The sequence below is a fragment of the Balaenoptera acutorostrata genome, chromosome 15 (assembly GCF_949987535.1).
Source record: "Balaenoptera acutorostrata chromosome 15, mBalAcu1.1, whole genome shotgun sequence".
NCBI classification, from domain to species: Eukaryota; Metazoa; Chordata; class Mammalia; order Artiodactyla; family Balaenopteridae; genus Balaenoptera; species Balaenoptera acutorostrata.
This window is the reverse complement of record NC_080078.1, coordinates 73,246,820-73,272,241: the sequence shown is the minus strand read 5'-3', so window position 1 is coordinate 73,272,241 and position 25,422 is coordinate 73,246,820. Positions and strand designations below refer to the sequence as shown.

The 25,422-nt window shown below is 46.7% G+C and overlaps 2 protein-coding genes across 9 annotated transcripts in view; both read right to left on the bottom strand.

Annotated features, from left to right (window-relative positions):
• L3MBTL1 (L3MBTL histone methyl-lysine binding protein 1) overlaps positions 1-7,421 on the bottom strand; it is a 38,192-nt gene extending 30,771 nt beyond the window's left edge. For all 8 annotated transcript variants that reach the window (XM_057529932.1, XM_057529933.1, XM_057529934.1 and 5 more), the window contains exons 1-4: positions 7,371-7,421; positions 1,097-1,242; positions 705-925; positions 231-372 (exon numbers count right to left, since the gene is read on the bottom strand). In XM_057529932.1, the coding sequence (XP_057385915.1) occupies positions 231-372; positions 705-925; positions 1,097-1,232 (499 nt within the window). In that variant the 5' untranslated portion in view covers positions 1,233-1,242; positions 7,371-7,421. The remainder of the gene's footprint in view (positions 1-230; positions 373-704; positions 926-1,096; positions 1,243-7,370) is intronic.
• A 10,723-nt stretch (positions 7,422-18,144) lies between these two features.
• SRSF6 (serine and arginine rich splicing factor 6) lies at positions 18,145-21,953 on the bottom strand. Its single transcript, XM_057529590.1, has 6 exons — positions 21,699-21,953; positions 21,325-21,473; positions 19,907-20,031; positions 19,552-19,760; positions 19,219-19,302; positions 18,145-19,119 (listed from the first exon to the last, which is right to left on the bottom strand). Exons 1-6 carry the CDS (start codon positions 21,803-21,805, stop codon positions 18,756-18,758), a joined length of 1,038 nt encoding a protein of 345 aa, XP_057385573.1. The 5' UTR covers positions 21,806-21,953; the 3' UTR covers positions 18,145-18,755.
• Between the last annotated feature and the right edge of the window lie 3,469 nt (positions 21,954-25,422).

Below are 25,422 nucleotides of genomic sequence, written 5' to 3'. Positions count from 1 at the left end.
TGGTCCCCCCACCTTGGGCTCCCCTACCGGACAGCTCCGCCTACTTTCCCTTCCACCCCGCCCCACCGGCCCACAGCCTTCTCCGCCCCAAGACCGACCCGTGGGCGCGGGCACACCTGCAGGCACCCGGGCCACGCCCCCTCGGGCCACGCCCCTGGCCTTGGCTCCTCAGGGAGTTCAGGGCTCCCCCTACTCCCGCAGGGGCCCAGCTTCGGGCCTGGGGCTCCTACCCGGCTGTTGGGGGCCCGCATCGCCACCTCCCGCCAGGGCCTCGCCATCTTCGTACTCGGCCACGCCTTCCCGCCGCAGCTCGGGGCTTGGGGGCTGCTCCGCTCCTACCATGTTCGGCGGTGCGTATTCGCTTATCTGGAACTGGAGCGCGGAGGGTCAGAGGACCACGACTCCTGTACTGGCCCTTGACCCACCCCTAGTCAGCATGGTCCCTCTCCAGCCGCCTCACTGCAAGCCACGCCCCCGGAACCCATTCACCATAAGCCACGCCCCTAGGGCCCCGCAAATGCCTCGTTTGGGGAGGTCTGCACTCCAAGCCACGCCCCCAGAGTCCCTCACTCCAAGCCCCACCCCCAGAATCCTCCCTCTCGGTCAGCTTCCCCACCTTCCGCCTCAGGCCCCGCCTCCAGGCCCGCAGGCCCCGCCCCGCAGCTGCGGCTCTCTGGACCCCCGCAATCCCCACAGATACTGACCCGCAGGCCACTCCTAGAAGGCGGGGCCGCGGCCTCGGTCCACTCCAGGAGCCGCACTGTGCTGGGGCTGGCCGCCGGCCCAGCGCTTAACTGTGGCAGAACGGTGGCGGTGACAGGTACGCTGCCAGCCACTCGCTCCGGGGTGCCCACATGGATCTGCTCCCGCGGAAAGCAGGACACATCCAGGGCACTGCTGGGCAGACCAAGGGTGGCCGAGCTGGCTGCGAACAGATACATGGACAGACATGACACAGATGAGCCTGGTGGCCCTGCCCCAATCCTGCCATGCATGTGTGCAGGCAAGTGAAAAGTATCATCTCCTCCCCAGGACCCACACCTGCTTGGGCAGGTATGTGGATGCTTCTGTTCCCCAGACCCCTGGCTATGCCCACCTGGAATGATAAAGGCAGCAGCGGGCAGGTGAGAGCCGGAACCTGGGCTGTCTCTGGCCACCAGGTGCACGCTGACCTCCCCTGTGGAGGGCCCCTTCAGTGTCCCCAGCATCTCTATTTCAGCATGCCCCTCCATCCTGGTAGGCCTACAAACGGAACACAGCCCCCAAGGCCATCAGGGAGGTAGGAGGCCTCCTTGAGGAGGGGCTGCCCACCCACAGAGAAAAGCCTCAGTGCTGAGGGGAGTAGGGTGTTTTAGGAGCCCAGCATCAAGTTTGGCTCCTGGGCTCTATCCAGGTCACTCAGGTGAGGGCTCTGGCCAGGCCCTGCACCTCCCCCAGTCTCTGTAAGATGGGCATGTATGAGGGTGCTTTGTAAACTGATGTGCGCACTCTAGGGAGTCTCAGGCAGTGTGTTTCAGGCCAAGTTTCTGTCTGGCCAGCTGTCTCCTGGCACAGCCCTGGCCAAGTCCAAACTCCCCTCTTTCTCAACCCCCACCTCCATCCCCAATAGAATCACTCCCTTCTCCCTCTGGGGATTCAGAGCCTTCAAGTACCAGATTCTCCTTCACTCATACACGTTCATTTTCCTGGGAGATGATCTTTCCTGATCGTGTTCTTTTATGCCCCCTGTCCACCACTCCCTCCAATCCCAAGCACAGAGTAGGCACTCAAACATCTGTTGAAGAAATGTATGCATCTGAAGAGCAAAGAGGTAGTGTATGAGAACGCAGGCAGTGCATGATTTTGCTTTAATAAAGCCAGGGCAGTAGAGACATTTAATAAAAAGTTAGTTGAACAGGTAAGTTTATAGGAAAGAAGACCTAGTGACATAACAAATGTGCTTAATACCTGTCATTTACTTAACTCCTAAAATGTGTTGGCCACTGTCCTAGATGCCCTCCCAGCACTGTCCAGTAGAATTTTCTGTGATGATGGAAATGTCCTATACCTATACTGTCCAACACAGTAGCCACTAGCCACGTGAGGCTACTCAGCACTTGATATGTGGCTAATGTGTCTGAGGAACTGAATTTTAAATTTCGTTTAACTGTACTTAAATTTAAGTAGCTACCGGGGCTGGCCATAGCTACTGTTTAGCACAGAACAACTTTATAAATTTTCTTTTTTTTTTTTGGCTGCGCAGCACGTGGGATCTTAGTTCCCCAACCAGGGATCGAACCCGCGCCCCCTGCAGTGGAAGCGAGAAGTCTTAACCGCTGGACCACCAGGGAAGTCCCTACATATTCTAATTAGCCTGTCACCTCCACCTCTAAAACACATCTCAGAGTCTGACCACTTCTCCCCATCTCCATCACCACCATGCTAGTCCCAACCACCATCAGCTCTCCTTAGACTTCTGAAATTGCCTCCTAATTCATCTCCCTGCTTCCTCTCCAGCCCCTGCTACAGTCTAGTCTCCACTAAGAGCAATCTTTAACAGTGTAAACCAAATCACATAATTTCCCTATCCAAAATTCCCCAAGGTCTCTTGGCTGCCCTTAGAATAAAATCGAAGTGCTTTACGGTATAGAATCCAACCTCTGCCTTCCTCTCTGACCTCATCCTCCACCACCCTTCACCTTGTTCTCTACCCTTGATAGATTCTGGTTTCCTTCTATTACTTGACAAACGTTCGCACCTCAGAGCCTTTGCCCTTGCTGTTCCTTCCACCTGGAATGCTCTTCCCCAAGCTCTATGTTTGGCCGCCTCCTTCCCCTTCAGCAGGCGTTGGCTCAACGGTCATGTCCCCAGGTCTTTCCTGATCACTCAGTTTAAAGCACCACGCCCATCACCCTATCTCACTACCACTTATCTCATAACTGTGTTGATGTCCTTTATGTCCATCACTATATATATATAATCAATAATGATCTTCATTTATTTATTTGTGTTTGATCAGTTGTCCCCATATAAATGTAAGTTCCACAAGGGCAGAGACTTTATCTGTCTTGTCCATTGCTATATCCCTAGCACTTAGAATAGTCCCTGGCACACAGTATGTACTGTGTTGGATTTCAGTAATTTGAACTTGTTAATAAAAAGCAGTATAGGGGGGCTTCCCTGGTGGCGCAGTGGTTAAGAACCCGCCTGCCAGTGCAGGGGACACGGGTTCAAGCCCTGGTCCAGGAAGATGCCACATGCCACGGAGCAACTAAGCCCATGCGCCACAACTACTGAGCCTGTGCTCTAGAGCCTTTGTGCCACAACTACTGAAGCCCGCATGCGTATAGCCCGTGCTCCGCGACAAGAGAAGCCACCGCAACGAAGAGTAGCCTCTGCTCACCACAACTAGAGAAAGCCCACGTGCAGCAACGAAGACCCAACGCAGCCAAAAATAAATAAATAAATATATATATTAAAGAAAAAAAAGCAGTATAGGGAATTCCCTGGCGGTCCAGTGTTTAGGACTCCACGCTTCCTCTGCTGGGGGCCGTGTTCACTCCCTGGTCGGGGAACAAAGATCCCACAAGTTGGCGGTGCAGCCAAAAAAAAAAAAAAAAAAGGAGTGTATGAGTAAGTGATACTTGGTTGCTTTAAGGTGTTAGCAGGGCTTGACAATGGCTTCTGGCATACAGCTTAAAGGAAAGAACATAGATGTAGGCTTAAGACAGACAAGTCAGTTTGAATCTCAGCTCCCCCTTAATACCTGTGATTCTGAGTAAGTAGCTTACCTTCCCTGAGCCTCAGTTTCCTCATGTGTAAAATGAAGGGGGTAATGGTATCTATCTTGAAGGGCTCTGATGAAGATTAAATGGAAAAAATATGTAAAGTCTTGATACCGGCAGGCCTTCAATAAATACCAATTCACTCCCTTTTAACAGAAATTTTGAGGAGCTTGGTAGCTCCAGTAACAAATAAGCTGCTTGCTGGCAAAATCAGCTTGCAATGGTTGCTATCTTTCCCACCCTTCATTCCTCCCTCCTGCTGTTCTTGAGCACTGATTTATCTTCCAGCTTTTCCTCCCTAAAATACAGAGTCATCCTATATAGTATATAGAGAGTGTATATTCAGGTAGGCAAAGGCTTAGACATATAACCTGATTAATTAAGGCAACAGTCAAACCAAGGTTTGCTCTCCCCGTTCCCCCCTTAAAAAAAATGTTAAAATACAATAGCATTCCCTGAATTTCAAATCCAATTATTTTGTTTTGCACAGCTGACATAGTTGTACCATTTTAAGTTCTTTTAAATAGAGTTAACCATTTTATGCAAAACATTGGCAGTCATTAGGAGTGAATATGGTTACTCCTGAAAGAATTCCATTCCGTCTGAAAGCCTATCATATATTTCAGGTCTATGAAGGGAGGGTGGTTGAGAGAGCTGCCCTTCTGTTCAGGTTTCTGCCCTTTTTTCAGCAGACATTGGAGGGCCAACTAGGTATCAGCATCCTTCTGTGCTCTGCGAATAGTCTCAAACGAGAGAAAGTGCTCTCATGAAGCCTACATTCTAGAAATAAGGGATAAAGTTAAGGCTGGAGTTATAATTTAAAAACCATCCTGTACAGACGGGAGGGAAAAATTATAGAACCGAGTATAAAGAAAAAGGTGGGAGCCTTGGAGCTCACCAAAATTTATAGGTTGGGAAGAGGAAGAAGATCTAGCCAAAGAGACTGAGAAGGAGCTTGCAATGAGATCAAAGGGCAACCAGAAGCATCTGGGCTCCTGGAGGGATTTCTGGAAGAAAGTTTTCTAGAAAGTGGGACTGCTCAGTGGTGTTCAATGCCACTGACAGATCAAGTCAGATGAGAGCTGAGCGTTGACCATTTTAGCAATAAAGAAATCACCAGAAATCTTGACAAGTGCCATTTCAGAGGAGCTGTGGACACAAAAACTTGATCAGAGTGGGTTCTAGAGAGAAATCATTGATTAGTTCAATATTTATTGAGCATCTACTATGTGCCAGGCACTGTTCTAGGCAATGCAGATTTGTAATGAACAAAACAGACAAAAACCTCTATTATGGAGTCTGCATTCTAGTGGGGAAACTGACAGTAAGAGTTGGTCCTTGTAGGGGGATGGGAGAAAAGGTAGTGGAAACAACAGGACTAACAACTCTTTCAAGGAGTTGTGTTGGGAAGGAGAACATGGATGTGGGGGATGGTATTTGGAGAGTGATGAGTTCTCAGGGAAGGGGGAGTTTGTTTTGTTTTTTTGTTTTTTAAATAGAAGATGCTACAGCATGTTTGTAGTTGATGAAAATGAGCCTATAAAGGAAGAAACTGACAGAGCAGGGGAAAAAGAATAATTCTAGAAGACAAGTCCTTGACAGTGCAGGAGGGGAAAGGATCCAGGGCACCTGTGATGTTTGGGACCCATCGCATGCGGCTGTGGGCTCCCGGCTAGCAGCACCAACTGTGTGTGTGTTTTTCCCCAGCTGGACCATTAACTTTTCTGAGACCTGGAACTACCTTCTCTGTGATTTGAATTCACTTCTCCTCTACCACTACCAGCCCCCAAATTCGCAGCTCACACAGAATTTTCATAAGCTTTGTCCCTCTAGGCCCACACAGCAACACAACCAGTCTGACATGGCTCCCAGGCCTGAGCCAGATGCCAGGAATCCATCCACTCCCCCGCTGCAGCTTGGTCACACCTTCAGAACCCCACTTCTGTGGCCTCTGCACGTGCTGATCCTTCTGCTTGGTACCTTACCAGATCCCATATGTCTGGAAAATTCCTGATCATCCTTCAAGATCCAGCTTGATACCTCTTCTGTGAAAGGCCCAGAATCCACCCCCCAAAACAAAGTTCATCGCTCCCTCTACTGTTCTCCACTACACCACAATCTAACTATGCATTAACATGTGTCTTCTCCTGGGACAGAGCAAAGCACCAAAGTGCCTGATCCAGAGCCTGCACCCACAAATAGTCAGTGAATGAATGAAAGAGAGATGGGAGTAAAGAGTGATCAATAACATAAGAAAAAACACATATTTCTGAAATCCATAAATGGCTTAGCCATTCTTGCCTTAGGGGCTAGAATACTATTTCCTCCTTCTGTGTCTCTCAGAGCCTGGAAGAGGAGGGGATAGAGTGGGAGGCCCGGGCTACTGCGAAGGTTGTCACTGGCAGCCCTCAGCTGTCAGCTCCTCTCTGAACTGCCCTCAGCCAGGGGAAGCAAGTGCCCTCTCCGGGAAGCAGCCATCTGCCCACTAGTTGATACGGGGTATGAAGGCCCCGCCCCCTTGCCTCAATTTGGGACATCTCTGCAGGGCCATCTTCCCTCCAGAACTTCCCTTGGGACAGGCGGAGGCTCTGTTAAGACTACATCAGCAGTTCAACTTCTTCCTCCGCCCAACCAACCTGCTGTCTTCACTCACCTACAGGTGATATTCCCAAGGGCACCCCGATAAACCTACACTCAAACCTCCCTCTCAGAGTCTGTTTCCAGGGAACCCGACCTAAAACAACCGTTGGATTCCCAACCCAGATTAGTGTCTAGCACATAGCAGATGCTCAATAAATATTTATTGAGTGAATGTGTCCGTGTTTATTTTCTCTTGGACTGTCTGCCAAGGCTTCCCCCACCCCTTGCCCGTCAAGGCCTCACATACAACGGATCCTCAATAAATGCCCTCGCTCTAGGTGTTGGGGGTGGCGAGCTACCGCCCCAGACAGATACCCCCAACACACACTCTGATCCCCAGCGAGACTGAGCGCCGCAAACTTGGGGCCTCGGCCCCGCCCCCCGCTGCAGCTGCGGCCGGAACGCGGGATGGATGGATGCGGGCTCCAGGGTACCCGCCTCCGGGGACTAGTGTAGACGGCGGCGGGCGGAGCAGTCACTGACCAGTCAGCCCCGAAGAACGGTTACTTTTTAAAACGCCAAAATGGCGGAATTCTTTTTATTCTTTCCCTTTATGGCAAAATAATAATAATAATTCAATTTTCCGTTATAAAAATTGGAAATGAACGGTAGGAAAGAGAAAGTTTGCCAAATGACCCATTTCAAGAAAACCAAAGCCCCGCCCTCTACACCCTCTCTTCTATTAATGAACAACTCTTAATTGACTGCATTTCTCTAAAAACCAAGCCGCCTCCCTCCCCACCCTCCCGATCGCCGCCAGCAGCAGCACGGCGGACGCGCTCGCCTTGCCCTCGAGCCCCGCACCCGCCCAGACCCCCTTGCACTCAGGCGCCCCGAACCTCCTCCTGGGTCCGTGCACCCCGCCGGAGGCGCTCTGGAGGAGCAACGCCCCGCGGCCGCAGACCCGAGCACTCGCTTTGCCGGGCGGGGCCGGGCGGCGCGGCGCCCCGCACCCGGGGTCCTTACCTGCAAGGCCCGCGTGCGGCCGCCCAGCGCCGAGCTGCTGTCCGAGCCCCGCGCGGCGCGCGCCTGCGCGCACAGGGGGGCGGGCCCGCCTCCCCGCAGGACGCGGATCGCAGACCGCGCGCGGAGCCCGTTTGGGGGACGCCGGCCGGGGGCCCTCCTGCCAGGCCCCGACTGCGTGGGCCTAATGTCCCCTAGCCCCGGGGTCGGATTGCTGCGCGGGCGGGGCGGGTCGAGATTCTCCCTGTCCCCCACTCCCTGCCTCACAGCTAGCAGAGCGCAGCGGGGCGCGGGGACCACGGCGCCGGAAGAGAGAGCCTGGTGGGCCCCTGAGCTGAGTGGTCAGTGACCAAAGACCAGGCTGCACGCACCCCGTACGCACCCCGGCCGGGTCGCTGCGCTATCCAACGCCTTCCCACGGCGCCTGCTCCTCACCTGAGGAAGGAGAGCCAAGGAACGTCAGAAAACCGTCTCAGGGCGGGCGAAGGGCCGTGCGACCAGAAGAAAGGAGCCCCCCGCGAGGTGCGGGTTCCGATCCTGGCCCTGATGGCCTAAAGGGCAGCATCAGCCGCGCCTGCGTTTGGATGACCACATTGCCATTGGCTGCTGCTGTGACCTGGAGCATATCACTTTATCCTCCTGGTCCTCCATTTCTCCGTTTGTAAAGACTATAACCTACTTCATGGCATAGGGTTTTTGTTTTTGGGTTTTTTGTTTGTGTGTTTTGTTTTGTTTTGAATAATGGGTTCCCGTGGTGGTGTTGCCTTGCGCAAATCATTGCCTGTCTGTGCTTCGATTTCCTTGGTTGATCTAACTAGTCAAATCTCCCTGTTACTGGTTCTTGTAGCACAAAATGCCTCTAAATGTTCGGCAGCTGTAACTTCACATAGATTTGTGTTATTGGAGAGGTTAAGAGACTGCAAGCTCTGAGAGGGAAGGAAACACACTAGTTTGTGTATCCCCAGCACCTAGCACAGAGCTGCACACTTGAGTGGGTGCTCAATAAACGTTTGTTGACTGACTAATGATGTACTGCATGCAGATGAAAACAGGGCAACTCTTGGTACAGTCGAGCTGTGCCCCACACCCACATTAGTGATTTAATCTAACCTCTTATTTTACAGAAAAGGATATTGAGGTCCATCTGGCCTAAGGTCATGGCCACAGGTCAGACCTCCAGGCTCCTGATTTCCAGTGCAGATGAGAAAAGAGTTCCTAATTAATTGTAGGCAAATTCCCCTAATTGTTGTGACCATCAGGTTTAAATTTATGCAGACTTTATTCTGGTTGCCACACCAACGCATTACATGTGTCCTTCCTCGCTGCAGTGTCAATTTTTAATCACAACTCGTATTATTGGGAACAGGATTACATCAGTTGAGGATGCTGGTTGCCATAACAATGGAAGTCTCTTTATACACACCAACATATACACCATCCACTCATTTTTCTCTCATTTCTACCCAGACTGTGCTTGTTCTAGATTCCAAAAGGTTTATTTTAGGTATTCAGAAGATTAAAAGAAAGTGACAGAACTACACAAACACATAACTTCTCAATAAGGAATGCGTCTTTTAGACTAGTGGAATCTGAGCTAGTGGGACGCAGGAATAAACAATGAATGTGGGTGTGAGTTGCTGATACATTATTTTTTTCTGCTCGTTAACAGTATTTTGGTGGTCTTGATACCTTTGGTGGGCTTGCTTGCCTCCACACCTTCAGGGATGGAGAGCTCCTCCCAAGTGGATGTGTTTGGGGAAGGTTCTGCCTCTGATATAGCCAGAGTTTGCTCCGCTGGTCCAATCTGCCCTCAGGAGAAAGTGATCAAGTCCAATTCTTCCCTCAAGAGACAGCCCCCTCTTCTACAAGTTAATAGCCCCCAGTGTCTTCTCCAAGTTAACCCCCTACCCAAGAGTGGACCCAAAACTTTTTGAAATGTTGATGAATAGAAGCACAGAGAAAACTGTTGTTTGTGAGCAGCCCACACCTTTCTGTTCCTACAGGAGATTATAAATTCACCATTGGGGCAGTCCATGTATTTTAGGAAAATCATCAGGATGTGCAAGTGGGAAAACACTTCTGGTTTCAGCGGTATGGCGCATTTTGCTAATAGGGAGCATTTTGTAGCACAGACACCCCAAAATCCTGGATAAAATATTACAAGGAAGGAAGCAGGCAAGCCAAGAAGGAAGGAGAGTAAATTCATGGCTGAACTTGAAAGAAGGGGATGTCAGCAGGAGTCAGAAACAAAGACGGAAACAGAGCAACCAGGGGGTGGCCTGATGTCTCTCTTGTCCTGGAGGTGGTTGTTGGATAGGGATTTGGATTTCATCACACACATTGTGATGGGAGATGGGATCTTGGGTCCATGTGGTACTGGGAGTTGAAACTGAATCCCCTGTATAAAGACTGGATACCCCTGACCTAGGGGTCCCATGGTGGAAAAGGCAGGGGAGGTGCAAGTTTCCAAATATGATTAGCTTCAGGTCCTGCTTTCCCCCTGGACATAGGTGTATGGGTGTATGTTTTCCAAAGCATCAGAAACTGACAAAATTTATATTTGGCTTTGGGAATTGAAGCTTATGTTTGCAACCACTAGGTAAATTTGTCTCAGTGAGGGCCAGAGCCTCGGCTATTTCCATTACCCCAACCGTGCTAAATATCTGAATCTTGTTCTCAACATACTGATAGAATTCATGTCTCATGATGCTACTGAAAAACCCAATGGGTGGGCTTCCCTGGTGGCACAGTGGTTAAGAATCTGCCTGCCAATGCAGGGGACATGGGTTCGAGTCCTGGTCCGGGAAGATCCCACATGCCATGGAGCAACTAAGCCCGTGCACCACAACTACTGAGCCTGCGCTCTAGAGCCCACGAGCCACAACTACTGAGCTTGCGCACCACAACTACTGAAGCCTGCGCACCTAGAGCCCATGCTCCGCAACAAGAGAAGCCACTGCAATGAGAAGCCCGCGCACTGCAACAAAGAGTAGTCCCTGCTCGCTGCAGCTAGAGAAAGCCCGTGTGCAGCAACAAAGACCCAACGCAGCCAAAAAAATAAAATATATTTCAAAAAACATTAAAAAAAAACCAATGGGAAAAAAATCACTGGATTAAGCTTATTTTTTTTTAACTTTTTGGTTGCGTTGGGTCTTCGTTGCTGCGTATGGGCTTTCTCTAGTTGCGGCGAGCAGGGGCTACTCTTTGTTGTGGTGAGCTGGCTTCTCATTGTGGTGGCTTCTCTTGTTGCGGAGCACGGGATCTAGGCGCGTGGGCTTCAGTAGTTGCAGCACACAGACTCAGCAGTTGTGGCACGTGGGCCTAGAGCACACAGGCTTCAGTAGTTGCGGCGCACTGGTTCAGCAGTTGTGGCTCACAGGCTCTAGAGCACAGGCTCAGTAGTTGTGGCACACGGGCTTAGTTGCTCCGCGGCATGTGGGATCTTCCCGGACCAGGGCTTGAACCCGTGTCCCCTGCATTGGCAGGTGGATTCTTAACCACTGCACCACCAGGGAAGTCCTTACTAGTTTTTAATTGGTGCTGAACAAATGACCACAAAGTTAGTGGCTTATAACAATACAAATTAATTATCTTGTAGTTCTGGAGGTCAGAAGTCCAAAATGGTGGTGCTGAACTCTTTTATCTTTTGCTTGTCCCTGGAACTCTTTATCTCTCCTTCAAATTTAAATGATAGACTTCCTGGGTAGAGTATTCTTAGTTGTAGGTTTTCTTTTCATCACTTTAAATATATCACACCACTCCCTCCTGACCTGCAGTTTCTGTTGAAAAGTCAGCTGATGGCCTTACGGATGTTCCATTCTACTTCCCTTGCTACTTTTAAGATTCTCTCTTTGCCATTTTAATGACAATGTGTTTTGGTGTGAACCTCTTGGATTGATCTTGTTTGGGATTATCTTTGCTTCCTAGATCTGGATGTCTGTGTCCTTTCCCAGGTTAGGGTAGTTTTCAACTATTATTTCTTCAAACACATTCTCTGCCCCTTTCTCTTCTTCTCAGACTTAGTACATCTGATGTTGATCCAGAGGTCTCTTGAACTATCGTCACTTTTAAAAGTTCTTTTTTTCTGTTCAGCTTGGGTGATTTCCACTACTCTGTCTTCCAATTCACCGATCTGTTCCTCCATATCATCTAATCTACTGTTGACTCTTTCTAGTGTATTTTTATTATTGCATTCCTCAGCTCCGTTTGGTTCTTCTTTATATTTTCTAACTCTTTGTTAAACTCCTCCCAGTGTTCATCCATTCTTCTGCTGAGCTGGTTGAGCATCTCTATGATCATTACCTTGAATTCTTTATTGGGTAGATTGCTTATCTCCACTTCGCTTAGCTCTTCTTTTGGAGTTTTGTCTTGTTCCTTTGTTTGGAACATATTCCTGTGTCTCCTTATTTTGCCTAAATCTCTATTTTTATTTCTTTGTATTAGGTAGATCAGTTACATTTCCCTTTCTTGGAGAAGTGGCCTTATTAGATGTCCTATGGGGCCCAGCAGCACACTCCCCCCTGGTTACCAGTGCTATATGCTCTAGGGGTGCCCCCATGTGGGCTCTGTGGCCCTTCTGTTGTGGCAGGACTGATTACTGTGGGCGCAGTGGTAGGTGAGGCTGACCCCTGGGCCACAGTTGGCTGTGGGGCTGGGGTGTTCTGGGACTGATGCTGGCCTGCTGGTTGGAGGGTTAGCACCTGGCACTAATAGGCCACAGGGAGGACTCCAAAATGGTGCTTGCCAGCACCAGTGACCTCATGGTAGAACGAGCTCCCCAAAATGGCTGCCACCCATTTCTGTATGCCCCAGGGGGAGTCCCACTTGCCTCCTGCCTCTCTGGGAAGCTCTCCAAGGTCAGCAAGTGGGTCTGACTCAGGCTCCTGAGAATAAAGCAACAACCAGGGCTACTGGGAGAAATGCCTGATTGCAGGTTTGGGACTAGATATATGAGCCTGGAAATCTTATACCAGAAAGCAAAAAAGCTGCTAAGATTATTAGGGTTGTTTCAAAAGAACTCAGGAAGCAACTTAAATTGACTCCCACTGATCAAAGATAGAATAAAGCAACATCAAAAAGAACTGCAGTGGGTTGAAAAAGTTTTAAAATCAAGGGTTCATGGATTAACGGATCTTGACAAAGATCTTGATAAAGATCAATGGCTGCCAATATGAACAACAAGAGATGAATCAGAATCTTATAAAAAGCCTCCAGAATAATGGGTCTCAAATTTGAGCATGCCCCAGACTCACCTGGAAGGCTTGTTAAAACACCTATGGCTGGGCTCCACCTACAGTTTGATTCAGTGAGTCTGGGGTGGGGCTTGAGAAATTGCATTTCTAACAAGTTCCCAGTGATGCTGATGTTGCTGTTTCAGGAACCACACTTCCAGAACCACTGCTCTAGGTTTATTAATTCACAGGGAATGCAGGGGACAGAACATGCTAAAGTATGCCATGAGAATGCAATCAGCAAAATCAAGACCAGGAAACTACTCAATTGTGACCTTCAAGAAATACATTGCAAAAACAAAAACCAAAAAAACTCCAAATACATTGCAAGGAAAAAAACCTGGAGGACCCTATAGATAAATGGGACTTAAGATGTCTTTTTAGAGGTATATATTGAACCATCTTCAGCTGAAATATCTAGGATTTCCTTCAAAAGTATCTACAGAGAAAGTGGATAGGCATATAGATATTGTTAAAGCTGGATGAGTGCACAGGAGGTCCATCACACTATTCTCTAGCTGGTGTTTGAACTTTTGCATAAAAGTAGCAGCAATACATTTAAATAGTACACGCAAGGCTGTCCGTGAATGACTGGAAAGAAGTAGTGACATTTCTAATACTTGGGCACCATATTCAGCAACTCTGCTTTACCTTTTTCTCACCTGGCTAGAACAACATTAAGGTTTGACTATTCTAATCATGGAAATTTTTTTTATCTGTGGCTGCACCGCTCGGTGTGCGGGATCTTAGTTCCCCGACCGGGGATCGAACCCGACCCCTTGGCAGTGAAAGCGTGGAGTCCTTAACCACTGGACCGCCAGGGAGTCCCCTGGAATGGTTTACAACACAGGCAGCTATTTCACAAGTGGCTGTGCCAGCTGCTCTGATGATCGCACTCACTGCCTACAATGTGGGAAGACACTGTTTCATAGCTGAGGACAGTTTTCTTTCTATTGCATATTCCTCTCATCTACGTAAAAGTTACCTCCAGCTCCCTTTCTCGGCCCTTGGCCAAGGGAACCACTGTCCTGGTTTCCACAATAATGGAGTACAAATTGATGCCATCAAAGCTCTCCCTTCAGCAACTTTGTCAAACTCCAAAAGGATTCCTTCCCCTCCTAAAACCCAAACACCCCTTCTTTAGATCTGACATTTAAAACAGTCTAACCCCCACAGAAAGCACCCCGACAGAATGCCAATGAACAAAACTTAGAAAATCAACAAACGTTAATAGTGGGTGACAGTTTGATAGGAACTGGGTATTTAATAGGCTCTGGTTATCTCCCACAAATTATTGACTATAAAGGGAAAAAGCGACTTCATAAGTGATTCAGGTTATTATCACAATGTGCCACTAGATATGATGCACTGAGGACAGTCTCATTCTTGTGATATTTCTGCCAAAAATGCAATCGTGAGGAGACATCAGACAAACCCAAATTGAGAAAACTTCTACAAAATAACCATTCTTTACTCTTCAAAAATGGCAAGGTCAAGAAAGGCCAAGGACCTGTTCCAGTTTAAAAGAGACTAAATAGGGCTTCCCTGGTGGCGCAGCGGGTGAGTCTGCCTGCCAATGCAGGGGACACGGGTTCGAGCCCTGGTCTGGGAAGATCCCACATGCCACAGAGCAACTAGGCCCGTGAGCCACAACTACTGAGCCTGTGTGCCTGGAGCCTGTGCTCCGCAACAAGAGAGGCCGCGATAGTGAGAGGCGCATGCACCGCGATGAAGAGTGGCCCCCGCTTGCCGCAACTAGAGAAAGCCCTCGCACAGAAACGAAGACCCAACACAGCCATAAATTTAAAAAAAAAAAAAAAAATTAAACTTTAAAAAAAAAAAAAAGAGACTAAATAAAATCATGACAACTAAATGCAGCAAATGATCCTGGGCCAATGGAAAAAAAAGTATAAGGAATGTTATTAGACAACTGACAAAATATAAATACTGTGGATGAGACAAGATTATATCAAAGCTATTTTCCTGGTTTTGATAGGCAGACACTATAGTTATATGAGAATGTCCCTGGAAATACACAAAATTTTAGGGATAAAACAGAAAGATGTAACTTACCTTTCAGAGGGTTTAGGAAAAAACAGCGTAAATGAAACAAAATATTATTGGTGAATGGCAAAGGGTATGCAATTTTTTGTACTATATTGCAAGTTTTTCCTAATTTTGAAATTTTATCAAAATAACTATAAAAGAAGCCTGCTCATTCATGCCTCTTCAGTGCTTTTCACTAAGAGGAATTGAATATCTGAAATAGATATTGACACTTTAGGGCTGTTAAGAACTGAACCAGGATTTAAATCCTGCCTCTGTTAACAACTTCCCAAACAAATACCATACCTTTCTCAGTGATGATCTCAAAAATGGGTGCAAGTTTCTGGATGTTAACAATAACATAAATTACACGTGAGAGTTTCTTAGTAGAAGGTATAATACTTAAATATCACTTGACTTTGTCAAATTCAGATGAGCTATGATCAAACTACCTGGGAAACATTAATTTTACCAGGTTTGCATCTCCAGAAAGATGCATAAGAAACTAGTAATCCTGGCTTCCTCCAAGGGGTCAAGGATGGAATTTACTGTTTATTAACTTTTTGTATTTACCTTCTGATTTTTGAACCATGATTCCTTTCTATTCACTTTATCACTTTATTAAGTACTATGCTGGGGGCCCATCTGTGAAGTTGTTATAAGACAGCCAGGCAAATCTAAACAAGCTATTTAGGATCTAAAAGACCAATTACACAACTACAAATACACATCCTTTTAGTGAATGGAAGCATACATTGTGTTAGGGACACAAAGATGTATCTTGTTCAAGATGTGGTTGCTGCCTCAGAAAGCTCAATATTTTGGGACTTCCCTGGCAGTCCAGTGGTTAGGACACCTCGCTTTCACTGCCGAGGCTGCGGGTTCGATCCCTGGCTGGGAAACTGAGATCCCGCAAGCCGCACAGCTTGGCCAAAACAAAAAAGCAAGTCGCAGAACACACTCATGGTATGAATAGCTTACTGAAGCGCATAGGAATTACGACTGGAGAAGTCTGGGCAAATACAGTGTTAGAGCTCCCTAGTTTATCTGAGTAATTGTCACAGAAAATGTTCAAACTGCTACAAGGTAACAATGGGTAAATTCTATGTGAAAACTTAAGCAGGGCAATACGAGAGACTTACCATGTTTAGTCCTTCGTAACAGCATAGTTACTCATTATGGTATTGTTCTAAGTACTTCTCACATATTAACCTTTCATCTTCACCACCCATGAGGGGTTATCCCTACCACTTTGCGGATGACACCGAAGCACGAATGTTAAGTACCTGCCCCAGTTAAACCATCTACTATGTAGATCCTAACCTCATGTTTCTGAGGAGCTGAAAACAAGACCTTTTCTCATACTCAAATCAGGAATGAAACTTGCCAATGGCAACTCCAATTCAAAAAACCGTCTGCCAAATACTTGGCGCTAAGTGGGAATACACAATAAACTCAAAACAAGCCTTTCCCTCAGTGAACATTTTATTGAAGCAATAAAGCACAAAGCAGGTTAACAAAGTGGGAGAAAGAAGATACCAAGAGAAAAGATGGTAACAACACAGGAGTGGAACGTTAAGTCATAGGAGCAGGAAGGACTCGAACTGGCCATAAAGGCACTACGGCATGTCAACACACTACCATGTAAAAGAAAGGGGGATCCAGTTATCATTCACTTCTATTTTGCTCTCCACCAGGTTAATACTCCATTTAGCCACAGAGGAACATGTGGCAAGTTGTAGAGACTCAAATTCTACTTAAAAGTTAGCAAGGAACTAAACATTTCACTGGTCAAGTGGGCCAGTGTTATAAATACAGTGGTTTAGCACGTCCAATGATGTAGGTCCACAGGTGTGGGACAGGAACCAGAATTTTAATAAGTTGGCCTTTGCTGCTAAATTCTTATGGGTGCAGACATTTACCTATACAGTTACCCACGGGGTGGGGGGCAGCTAACAATGCAAACAAACCTATTACCATGCGATGGAATTATCGACACAAGAAAGCCCAGTTGAAGGATGCTGCATACTTTTAGAAAGCCTAATTTCACATTTTAGTACTCCCCTCTTTCATTTTAAAAGCCTTCGTTCTTTCGCTGAAAACAAGAGAACTTGGTCAAAGCCAATTCTTAAAAGTAACTTGTCCTTAAACATAATTTGAAAGGCAGTGGAGGCTTGCTTCCTCATGTAAGAGTCCTAACTTTTGTTCTTTCAAACAGGCAAAACAATGAACTATAATTACAGATACCAGTTTCTTCTCTCAAAATCTGAAGTTTATATTGAAAAAAAAAAACCCCCAAACAAACCATATTTCTTATAAACATCTAAAAAAAAAATATCAAAAGCATTAAAGAAAATAAGGTCTTGGAAGAAGCATCAACCTTCTGGGGCACTATGTTCCTAAGATTAGGCTCTAAGATTTCGTAACAGGAAGCCCAGAAATTATTAGAACAAGTCTTTCTACATGAGCAAACACTAGCAGTTACAGTGTCATTTTGGCATCTAGGTCTTTGACTCAACCTTTTCCACGCCGTCTCAGTTTTATTAGGCTTGGCTTCTGGATTATCTAAACCTACAAACCAACTCTAGATTATGATGCTTTCTAGTCCCCCCTGCAGCACAATGAGTGGTACCCACCACACCCTAACACTATCCAGCCCTTAACACCTTATATAGTGACAGCTCCCAGGAAGATGTTAAAGCTGAGCCGTATAACCTACATCTTGATTTCAGACTAAGATTAATGAGTGCTTTTAATGAAATTACCTTATTTAAAGAATCTGGAGAAAGAGAGATATATATATAAGGTAATTCATTTCTCAAACTGCAATCTCAACTAACTAGGCTTAACGGATGTATGGACTAATTGGTAACCCAGTAACTCCTACAAATTTGCAGTATTATAAAATTTGGTTTCCACAGTATTCATTAACCTTCATGATGAAGTACAAAAGTTTAGGGTTAACCCGTTTAAATTTTTTCCAAGCCAACCACATAAAAGTTTTACAAGGATGATCTAACCAATTATCACAGAACCCCACTAACTAAAGGGGACTGACTGTTAGGTGGAATTTTACTTTAATCAGTAAAACTGATTTATCAAGCGATCTGTTTTAAGTGCCTGTTAAGGATCCTTCAGTAGAAAATGAAATATTTGCTTTTCCATTTTGAATAACACACCAAATTTCTGATCAAAGAAAGGTTACTTCCATTTTTACACAACAAACATTAAAGACCACGGAACCTTATTCTAACAAAACACTAATTACAACGACCACTTCCAGAAAGTGGGATTACCAGGCTAGATAAGATCCCAAGTAACAGGAACTATTTTTTGAAGAGTTCAATCAATTTAAGTTTGAAAAAGGTTTCATTATTTAAAAAATCTATTAATTTAGGCAAAATTGTGTAACAGATCAACTATAAAATCTTTTATTTTTAACTTAACCTGTTTAAGGGGCCAATATGACGTTGGCAAATTTGAATAACAGGACAAAATAATGTTATCCAAATTGAATAATTTATTGCTGGTCTGAGACTTGCCTTGTTTTACACTTAAGTAGAATTTACATTATTTCCACAGACAGCAGATAATCAATATTTAAAGGAATTTAAGAGTGACCTATTCAATAAGGCAATCATCTTGGTAGCAAACTTTTATTGAAATCTTACATAACTCAAGCTTTATAAAAAGCCAACATAATTGGAAATTGGGTTCTCCCTCTAAAGCCTTAAGTGTTCAAAGCTTGAAACGGTTAATTTAAAATTAAGCAAACAAATATAACAATGACAGAAACCCTTGCAGCAGATCCTGCTGAAATACTTAAAAAAAAAATCTAAATGAGCTTAATCTTTACAAAAGTTATTTTAGCTCAAAAGCTATAAAATCAAAGTTATCTTAATTCTACAAAGGGAGAGGATCTTTGACTTCATGCCATTTCTTTAGAACCTCATCTTTTTCATCAAATTTGGCTACAAATCCAATTTTTGTATGCCCCTGTTTTCGGGAGATTCTTCTTGCAGAAGAGGCCAAGTACAAATGTGGAAGAGTAACTGCCTAAGCAAGTAGGAAAGTGTTCCGTAATAGTGTGCAAAGAATGTAGAGTTCTGGGTTAATCTCTGGAACTCGATCTGGATCGTGACCTTGACTTTGAATGAGATCTAGAATGGGATCTTGAAGCTCTTTTTGGTGGAGGGGACACAGAACGGGCCTTTGAGGGTGGAGCAGGTAGGGGTGAATTGGAACGAGACTGGCTCCTTGATCTGGATTTTGACTTTATATCACCTTTCCCATTTTCTTTGGGGGAACGAGATCGAGAACGAGACCTGCTTCGAGACTTCTCATATTCATCCTTCGATCTGCTCCGAGAGCGTGAACGGGAGCCTCGATCAGACTTAGGTTTAGATTTGCTTTTTGATCTAGATTTCCTGCCTTTTGAACGAGAACGTGATCGACCTTTGCTCCGAGACCTGGATCTAGACAATAAAAGCCAGATTTTTTTTTCAGTACCTTGCCAAACATATAAGCACTCTATAAAGTATGTAATTCAGAAAAACACTCAAGGACACATTTACCGGGAGCGACTTTTTGAGATACTTCGAGATCTACTGCGGCTGCTCCTACGACTCCTACTTCGTGACCTTCTCCTAGACCGTGACCTGTAACAAGAAACGTTGACAATAAATCAATAAATCTTTATCTCAAGACGTCTTGACGTGAATGTTTGAACAATTTATGAAAAACAGACAAACCAACAAAAAAACCTTAATTGCTCCAATGATGCAACAAAAGAAACTAAGAACTGACCTAATTTCAATTAAGCAGCAATTGAAATACTGCTGTTTGAATTTTCCTTTATTTGTGGCAAATACTGTTTCCTCCCTTCTCCACATCCTTCAATAAATTACCTTGATCTGCTTCCAGAATAAGACCGCCTGTGGCTTGTTCGTGGTTTATCTTCAATTAGTCTAATATTTCTCCCATTGATTTCCGTACCATCCAGCTTATCCAAAGCACGCTTCATGTCAGAGTAGGAGCGAAACTCAATGACGCCTTCATTTGTGCGTTCTTTGTGAGCATCCGCATAGGTTACTTCACCTGCTTGTCTCATGAAATCCTAAAAGAGCAACAAGACTGGTCAGACCCAGAAATCTAAAGAAAAAACTATGCGTTAAATCCGATTCTCAGAAATAAAAGAGCAATACAAAACCCTACCTTTTAACCATTAGTCATATCTTTTTTCTCTCACATTATAGCACTTACCTTTAAATCTTGCCAACTGCAACGACTAGAAAGATTTTCTACAATAAGCCTGAATTCTGTGCGTACAGGTGGTCCATATTTGTCTCTGCCAGAGGTTCTCCGACTGCTGTATCCACCTCCACCACCTTTATCACATGAAGAGAACAATTAGATGCTTTGTAATGATAGGGATACATGTTTTTGAAAGTTAGTACAAACATATCAACTTTTATTTACTGGAGTAGGACTTTGCTACTATATTGCTAAACCTTTGATACAGTTGTGATTTGCCATAAATTAAATTAAGGGCAAGTCAAATAGACTAAATCCAACTAAACTCTCCTACATTCTGTTAGAAAGTGACTGCTCCTTTATTCAATTTACCTCGCTAAGTTTTATTTTACAGAACATTGTAAAATATAAAACTTAACTGATTACATGCATTTCTACATTTTACAAAAATGTTTACTAGTTACACTAAGTACTTACATCACAGTGTGAGGTTTTTGGTGGTGGTTTGGCCACAAAACACGCAAGGTAACAGTCACCTAGTTCAGATTAACCAGTTTTGTCTAACCCTTGGAATCCTCACCATCACCCTGCGTCTAATGGCAAAAGGCTGCTGTCGTCATGGCTTCCGGTAAGGTCAGCCAAAGGGTCATAGGGCAAGGGTCACACAATGTATGGAAAAGCCAAGGCCAATCAGGAAAGGCAGTCATCTTAGCCTCAGTGGACACAGCCTCAGCCCCATTGGTCACTTTCAAATTGAAACATCAAGGACTTGTTAAAAAGTTTGAATTCAACATGCAACAATTTCAACATCAAACATTTAACATAACCAAAAATCCCCCCACCTCCTCCCAATAACATGCCCCAACTAGTTCAAATACAGCATAAAGCTCATTTAAATCTACTTTGTGGTAGAGTACCACATTACTTCTAAAGAATATTTCCTTTGGCCCCCGCCAATTTGAATAACACTAAAACCTACTCTTAAAACCCCACCCCCTTTCCCGCCCCGACCCCACCTCCACCCCAGCCTGTCTCCAAACTTCTAGGCTAAATCATTCACATTCCCAGCTAATGCACTGACAGGTAAGTAAGGGGCATGCAACAAATACAGCCATCCCTCACTTCCTCCGTAGGCAGAGCCCACGACAGTGCTGACAGGGGCCCAGCACGTCAGTCCCTCCCAACTTAGCAACCCCGCCCCCAAACACCCAAACCCTGGCTAAGCAAAACCCACCACCCAATCCCCGCGCTCCGGCGTCCCGTGTCTTCCCCGGGCAGACGCGAAGGCAGCGGGCCCCGGGGACACCCGAGTCAAACGACCCCGGCCACCACGCCTGCCCGGCTGGGAGGCCCCACCCCGCCCCCCCTAAGCCTGCGCCCGCCCCCCGGGGTCCCAAGGACGCGGAGCGCGCGGGGGTGGGACTCACTGCGGCTTCCGTAGCTGTAGCCGTCACGATCGCGGCGCGGGCCCCGGGCGTGCTCCACGATCACGCGCTCGCCGCAGAGCTCCTTGCCGTTCAGCTCGTAAACGGCGTCGTCGGCGTCGCGGGAGTCCTCGAACTCCACGAAGCCGTACCTGGGGGGCGGTGCGAGGGCGGGAGACCAGCGGGAGTCGTTAGGCCGGGGGCGCGCGCGTGCGCGCCTCCGCTCCCCCCGCGCGCTCCCGCAGCCCCGCGCCGCCGCCATCTTGGCGGCCCTGCCACGCGGCGCCGCGGCCTTGGTCGTCTCCTCCTTCCGACGGGCCCTGCCGCCGCAGGCCCGGGGCGCTGCGGGCGGACGTGGGCACCCAGTCCCGACTCACCCATTTTTAAGATCTATTTCGAGAAGGCGGCCATAGCCACTGAAAAAGCGCTGGATGTCCTTCTCCCGGACGTTGTAGCTCAGGCGTCCTATGTAGACGCGCGGCATGTCCGCGGCGGGCGAGGGGCCCGAGGGCTGGCTGTCGAACGGCGGACCGCAAGACAGAAGCCGCGGTGCGGGTGCGGGGACAGCGAGGGCCCGGACACACACCACCCACCGCAGCGGCGGCCGAGTCCAGCCACACAATGGTGCGCGCGCGCCTGGGCTACGCTATAAGGGCGGGCGGCTGGGGGTGGGGCCCAGCGTGTGGCGTCAGCGCGCTGCACCTACCCTCCCGCGCTTTCATCCGGAGCGCTGGGCGCGAGGGTGACTTGCGAGTTCTTCGCCCGCCAAGTTTCGGGGAAGTGAGGTTCTACCAGCTCATCGAATTTTCTCCACACATCCTTGTAAACGTCGTATTCTGTCTCCAGCCGCGGACTTGTTTTCTAATTTGTACTTAAAATAAAAAAACGAACCGTTCCTCTGTGTGATCTCTCCGGGACTGGCGCTAGGAGAATCCCTTTTTTCATTGGTTCTCGAGGTTGTCATAATAGGCCTCCGCGGTCTCCGATTGGTCCCGGGAAACGAGGCTCGAAATTTCTCCGCGGGTCGTTCGGCTCACGCTCGGCTGGTGGGGAAGGTGCCTTCGGACACAGTCGATTAGGTGCCTTTTTCCACAGCGTCCGAGGTTTGCGCTCCGAGGTCGTGGGGGCCCGGCCGAGCGCGCACAGCCCTGCTGGCTTCTATCCCTCTTGGTCTCACAGCCGTCATCGTGGTCTCACAGCCGTCATCGTGATCTCACTTCACTGCCTCCCTGTACGTCCACCTCTCCTTCCATGGGTCTTTCTTGGAGCACTGGCACCTGGAGTCACCTATAGATTGAGGTGTATATGGCAGTCCCACGCTCGCTGTAATTGCCGACGAAAGGAGCAGGGCCAAGGCCTCTGGCCCAAGAAAGTTGAGCAAGACCTGGCAGTCCTGCCACAGAGGTACGCTCATTTTCTCCCCACTGTGGAGAGTCTGTTGTCCCAACGCGATCCCTTCCCCCATTGGTTTGGAAGGCATCTTATCTATGTGGCAGAAACGCACATTTTGGAGTCTATCATTAGAGATGCCATTTAAAGCAGGAGAACTAGATGAAAACCACAGAGGAATAAGTTTAAGTGGAGAGCAGAAGACCCTGGAGTCCTCTGAAACTTCAGTTCAGGAAAAGGTGCTGGGAAGAAGTGACCAGAGAGGTGGGAAAAAGAGCTGGAGGGCATGGTGTCACACAAGCTGAGAGGAAATGGCATCACGGAGATAATACTGGCTGTTTAGGTATCTCCGTATATTCCAGCTCTTCGTGAGCGGGGCAGCCTTGATATTCTACAGCTTCTGGTTGAAAGGGGGCGATTTTGCCCCCACCAGGGGACATTTGGCAAAGTCTGGGGGTCTGTTGGCTGTCACGACTAGGGGAGGGGGAGTGTTAATAACTGGCATCTGATGGTAGAGGCTACACTGTGCTTAAAGTTAGATAAGTAAAATATATAGGTGGATCTTAAAAAAATTGTGTGTGTGGCATATAGTAATTAGGGAAAGAAGAATTAATGGGATAACATTTTTTTTCACTCATTGAATTGTCAATATTTTAAAGTTTGTTAAAATTCATTGTTGGAGGGGAATTCCCTGGCTGTCCAGTGGTTAGGACTCCATGCTTTCACTGCCTTAGGGCCCAGGTTCGATCTCTGGTTGGGGAACTAAGATCCCCCAAAAGCCACGCAAAAATTCATTGTTGGCAAGAGGTGAACCAGGAAATGCCACTCTGAACATTCCTTTTGGGAAGGTAATGGGGTGGTACTTAGTAAGAAGCATATGGGGAGTGGGGTGTTGCCTCCTCTCTCCTTTCAGTTCATTTGCCCAAAGAGAAAGATGCAGCTGACGTTGTCCTCCACACTCTCTCACCTCTCTTTCTCCAGAGCCCAGTGACTACTCCTTTTTTTTTTTTTTTTTTTTTTGGTTGCACCGCGCAGCAGCATGCAGGATCTTAGTTCCCCGACCAGGGATTGAAACCATGTCCCCTGCAGTGGAAGCACGGAGTCCTAACCACTAGACCGCCAGGGAAGTACCGCCCACTGGCTACTCTTAACAAAAAATTTGAATTGCCTAAGAGGAAACAGTGTCAAAATAGCTTCATTGAAGGGAGTGTTGGGCCATCAGCTTTCTGTGGAGTCTTGCTGATAATCTAACTCACCTCTGTTGATATTTTGGAAGAACAACTTAAAGGAGAAATGATGGATGTACAGCATGTGGTGGTGTCTGAAGTGTCTATAAACATGGTGGCAGATAAAGATCACTGCTCATTTGAAAGTTGTGGAGCGCTGACAGGAGTCTGTCAGAAAGAGAGGGAGAGGAGCCTCAATCTGATACAGAAGAGAGTTAATAACTTCAAATCCATAATTACCCAGATTATAAAGTACAGTCTGGAGCAGGGCATAGTTGTGATTTTCAATCCAGTGGGTATTCTTACTTTTGGAAACCAAAAGTATTTCCCAAGCTTTGAAGTGATGTAAGCTGGATTCTGATAGGCTGTCTTATGTTTGAAAAATTTATCATTCCAGAGGCTGTCAATTTGAATGGATTTTGGGAAAACATGGCAACTCAAGAGGGTGGAGTGCAATGACTGTGGCAAACTATGGCCCCAGGCCAAATCAGGCCTGCTTTCGGGTTTTGTAAATAAAGTTCTATTAGAGCACCGCCACACCCTCTTACTTACCTAGTGTCTGCTTTTAAGCCACAACAGCGGTATTGAGTAGCAGAGACTGCCCGCAAAGCCTAAGATATAAACTAGTTGGTTCTTCACAGAAAAAGTTTGCCTACCCCTGGTCCATGTTAGGGACTTGTAAAGATGCCTGTGGTATGTTGTTAAATGAGAAAGGCTAGTTTTAATATATGCATGATCCTATTCTTATAAACAACAACAATCACCCCAAGCCTCAACCCTATATATGAACATATATGTGTATAAGGGTTGGGTTTGTGGTTGTCTTTGAGCATCCGTGGGGGTGAGTCCTACCCAATCATGTCCCTGCTAATCCTCTCCTAGCATTCCTTACTCCTCCTCCCACTTGCTTCTTACTGTGCCTTGAATGTGCCAAGCTCCCACCCACCACAGGGCCTTTGCCCTGACTATCTCCCCGTATCTGGAGCTCTCTTTTCCAATGGTTTGTTCCCTCATTTCTGGTTTCTGCTCAAAATCACCTTATCACTCCTCTAACCACTCACTTTATTTTATTTTTCCCCAGTTTTATTGAGATAGTATTGACATATAATACATGTAAGTTTAAGATGTAAAATGTGATGATTTGATACATGTATATGTTGCAAAATGATTACCACAATAAGGTTAGTTAACACCTCCATCCCCTCACTTAGTAACCATTTTTGGGGGGTGTGTGTGGTGATAATTTTTAAAGTCTACTCTCTTAACAACTTTCAAGTTGTTAATACAGTATTGTTAATTATTAATTATAGTCACCATGCTGTATATGAGATTCTCCAGAACTTATTCATCTTAGAGCTGGGAGTTTGTAACGTTTGACCTACATCTCCCAATTTCTCCCACTCCCCAGCCCCTGTCAACCAGTATTCTACTCTGTTTCTATAAGTTCGACTTTTTTGGATTCTGTGTATAAGTGCGAGCACGCAGT

Coding starts and splice junctions, on each gene's coding strand:
- SRSF6 (XM_057529590.1), bottom strand. CDS start 21,805: ATGCCGCGCGTCTACATAGGACGCCTGAGCTACAACGTCCGGGAGAAG. Junction 20,032..21,324: donor CTACAGCTACGGAAGCCGCA/GTGAGTCCCACC, acceptor CATGTGATAAAG/GTGGTGGAGGTGGATACAGC. Junction 19,303..19,551: donor TATTCTGGAAGCAGATCAAG/GTAATTTATTGA, acceptor TTCTTGTTACAG/GTCACGGTCTAGGAGAAGGT.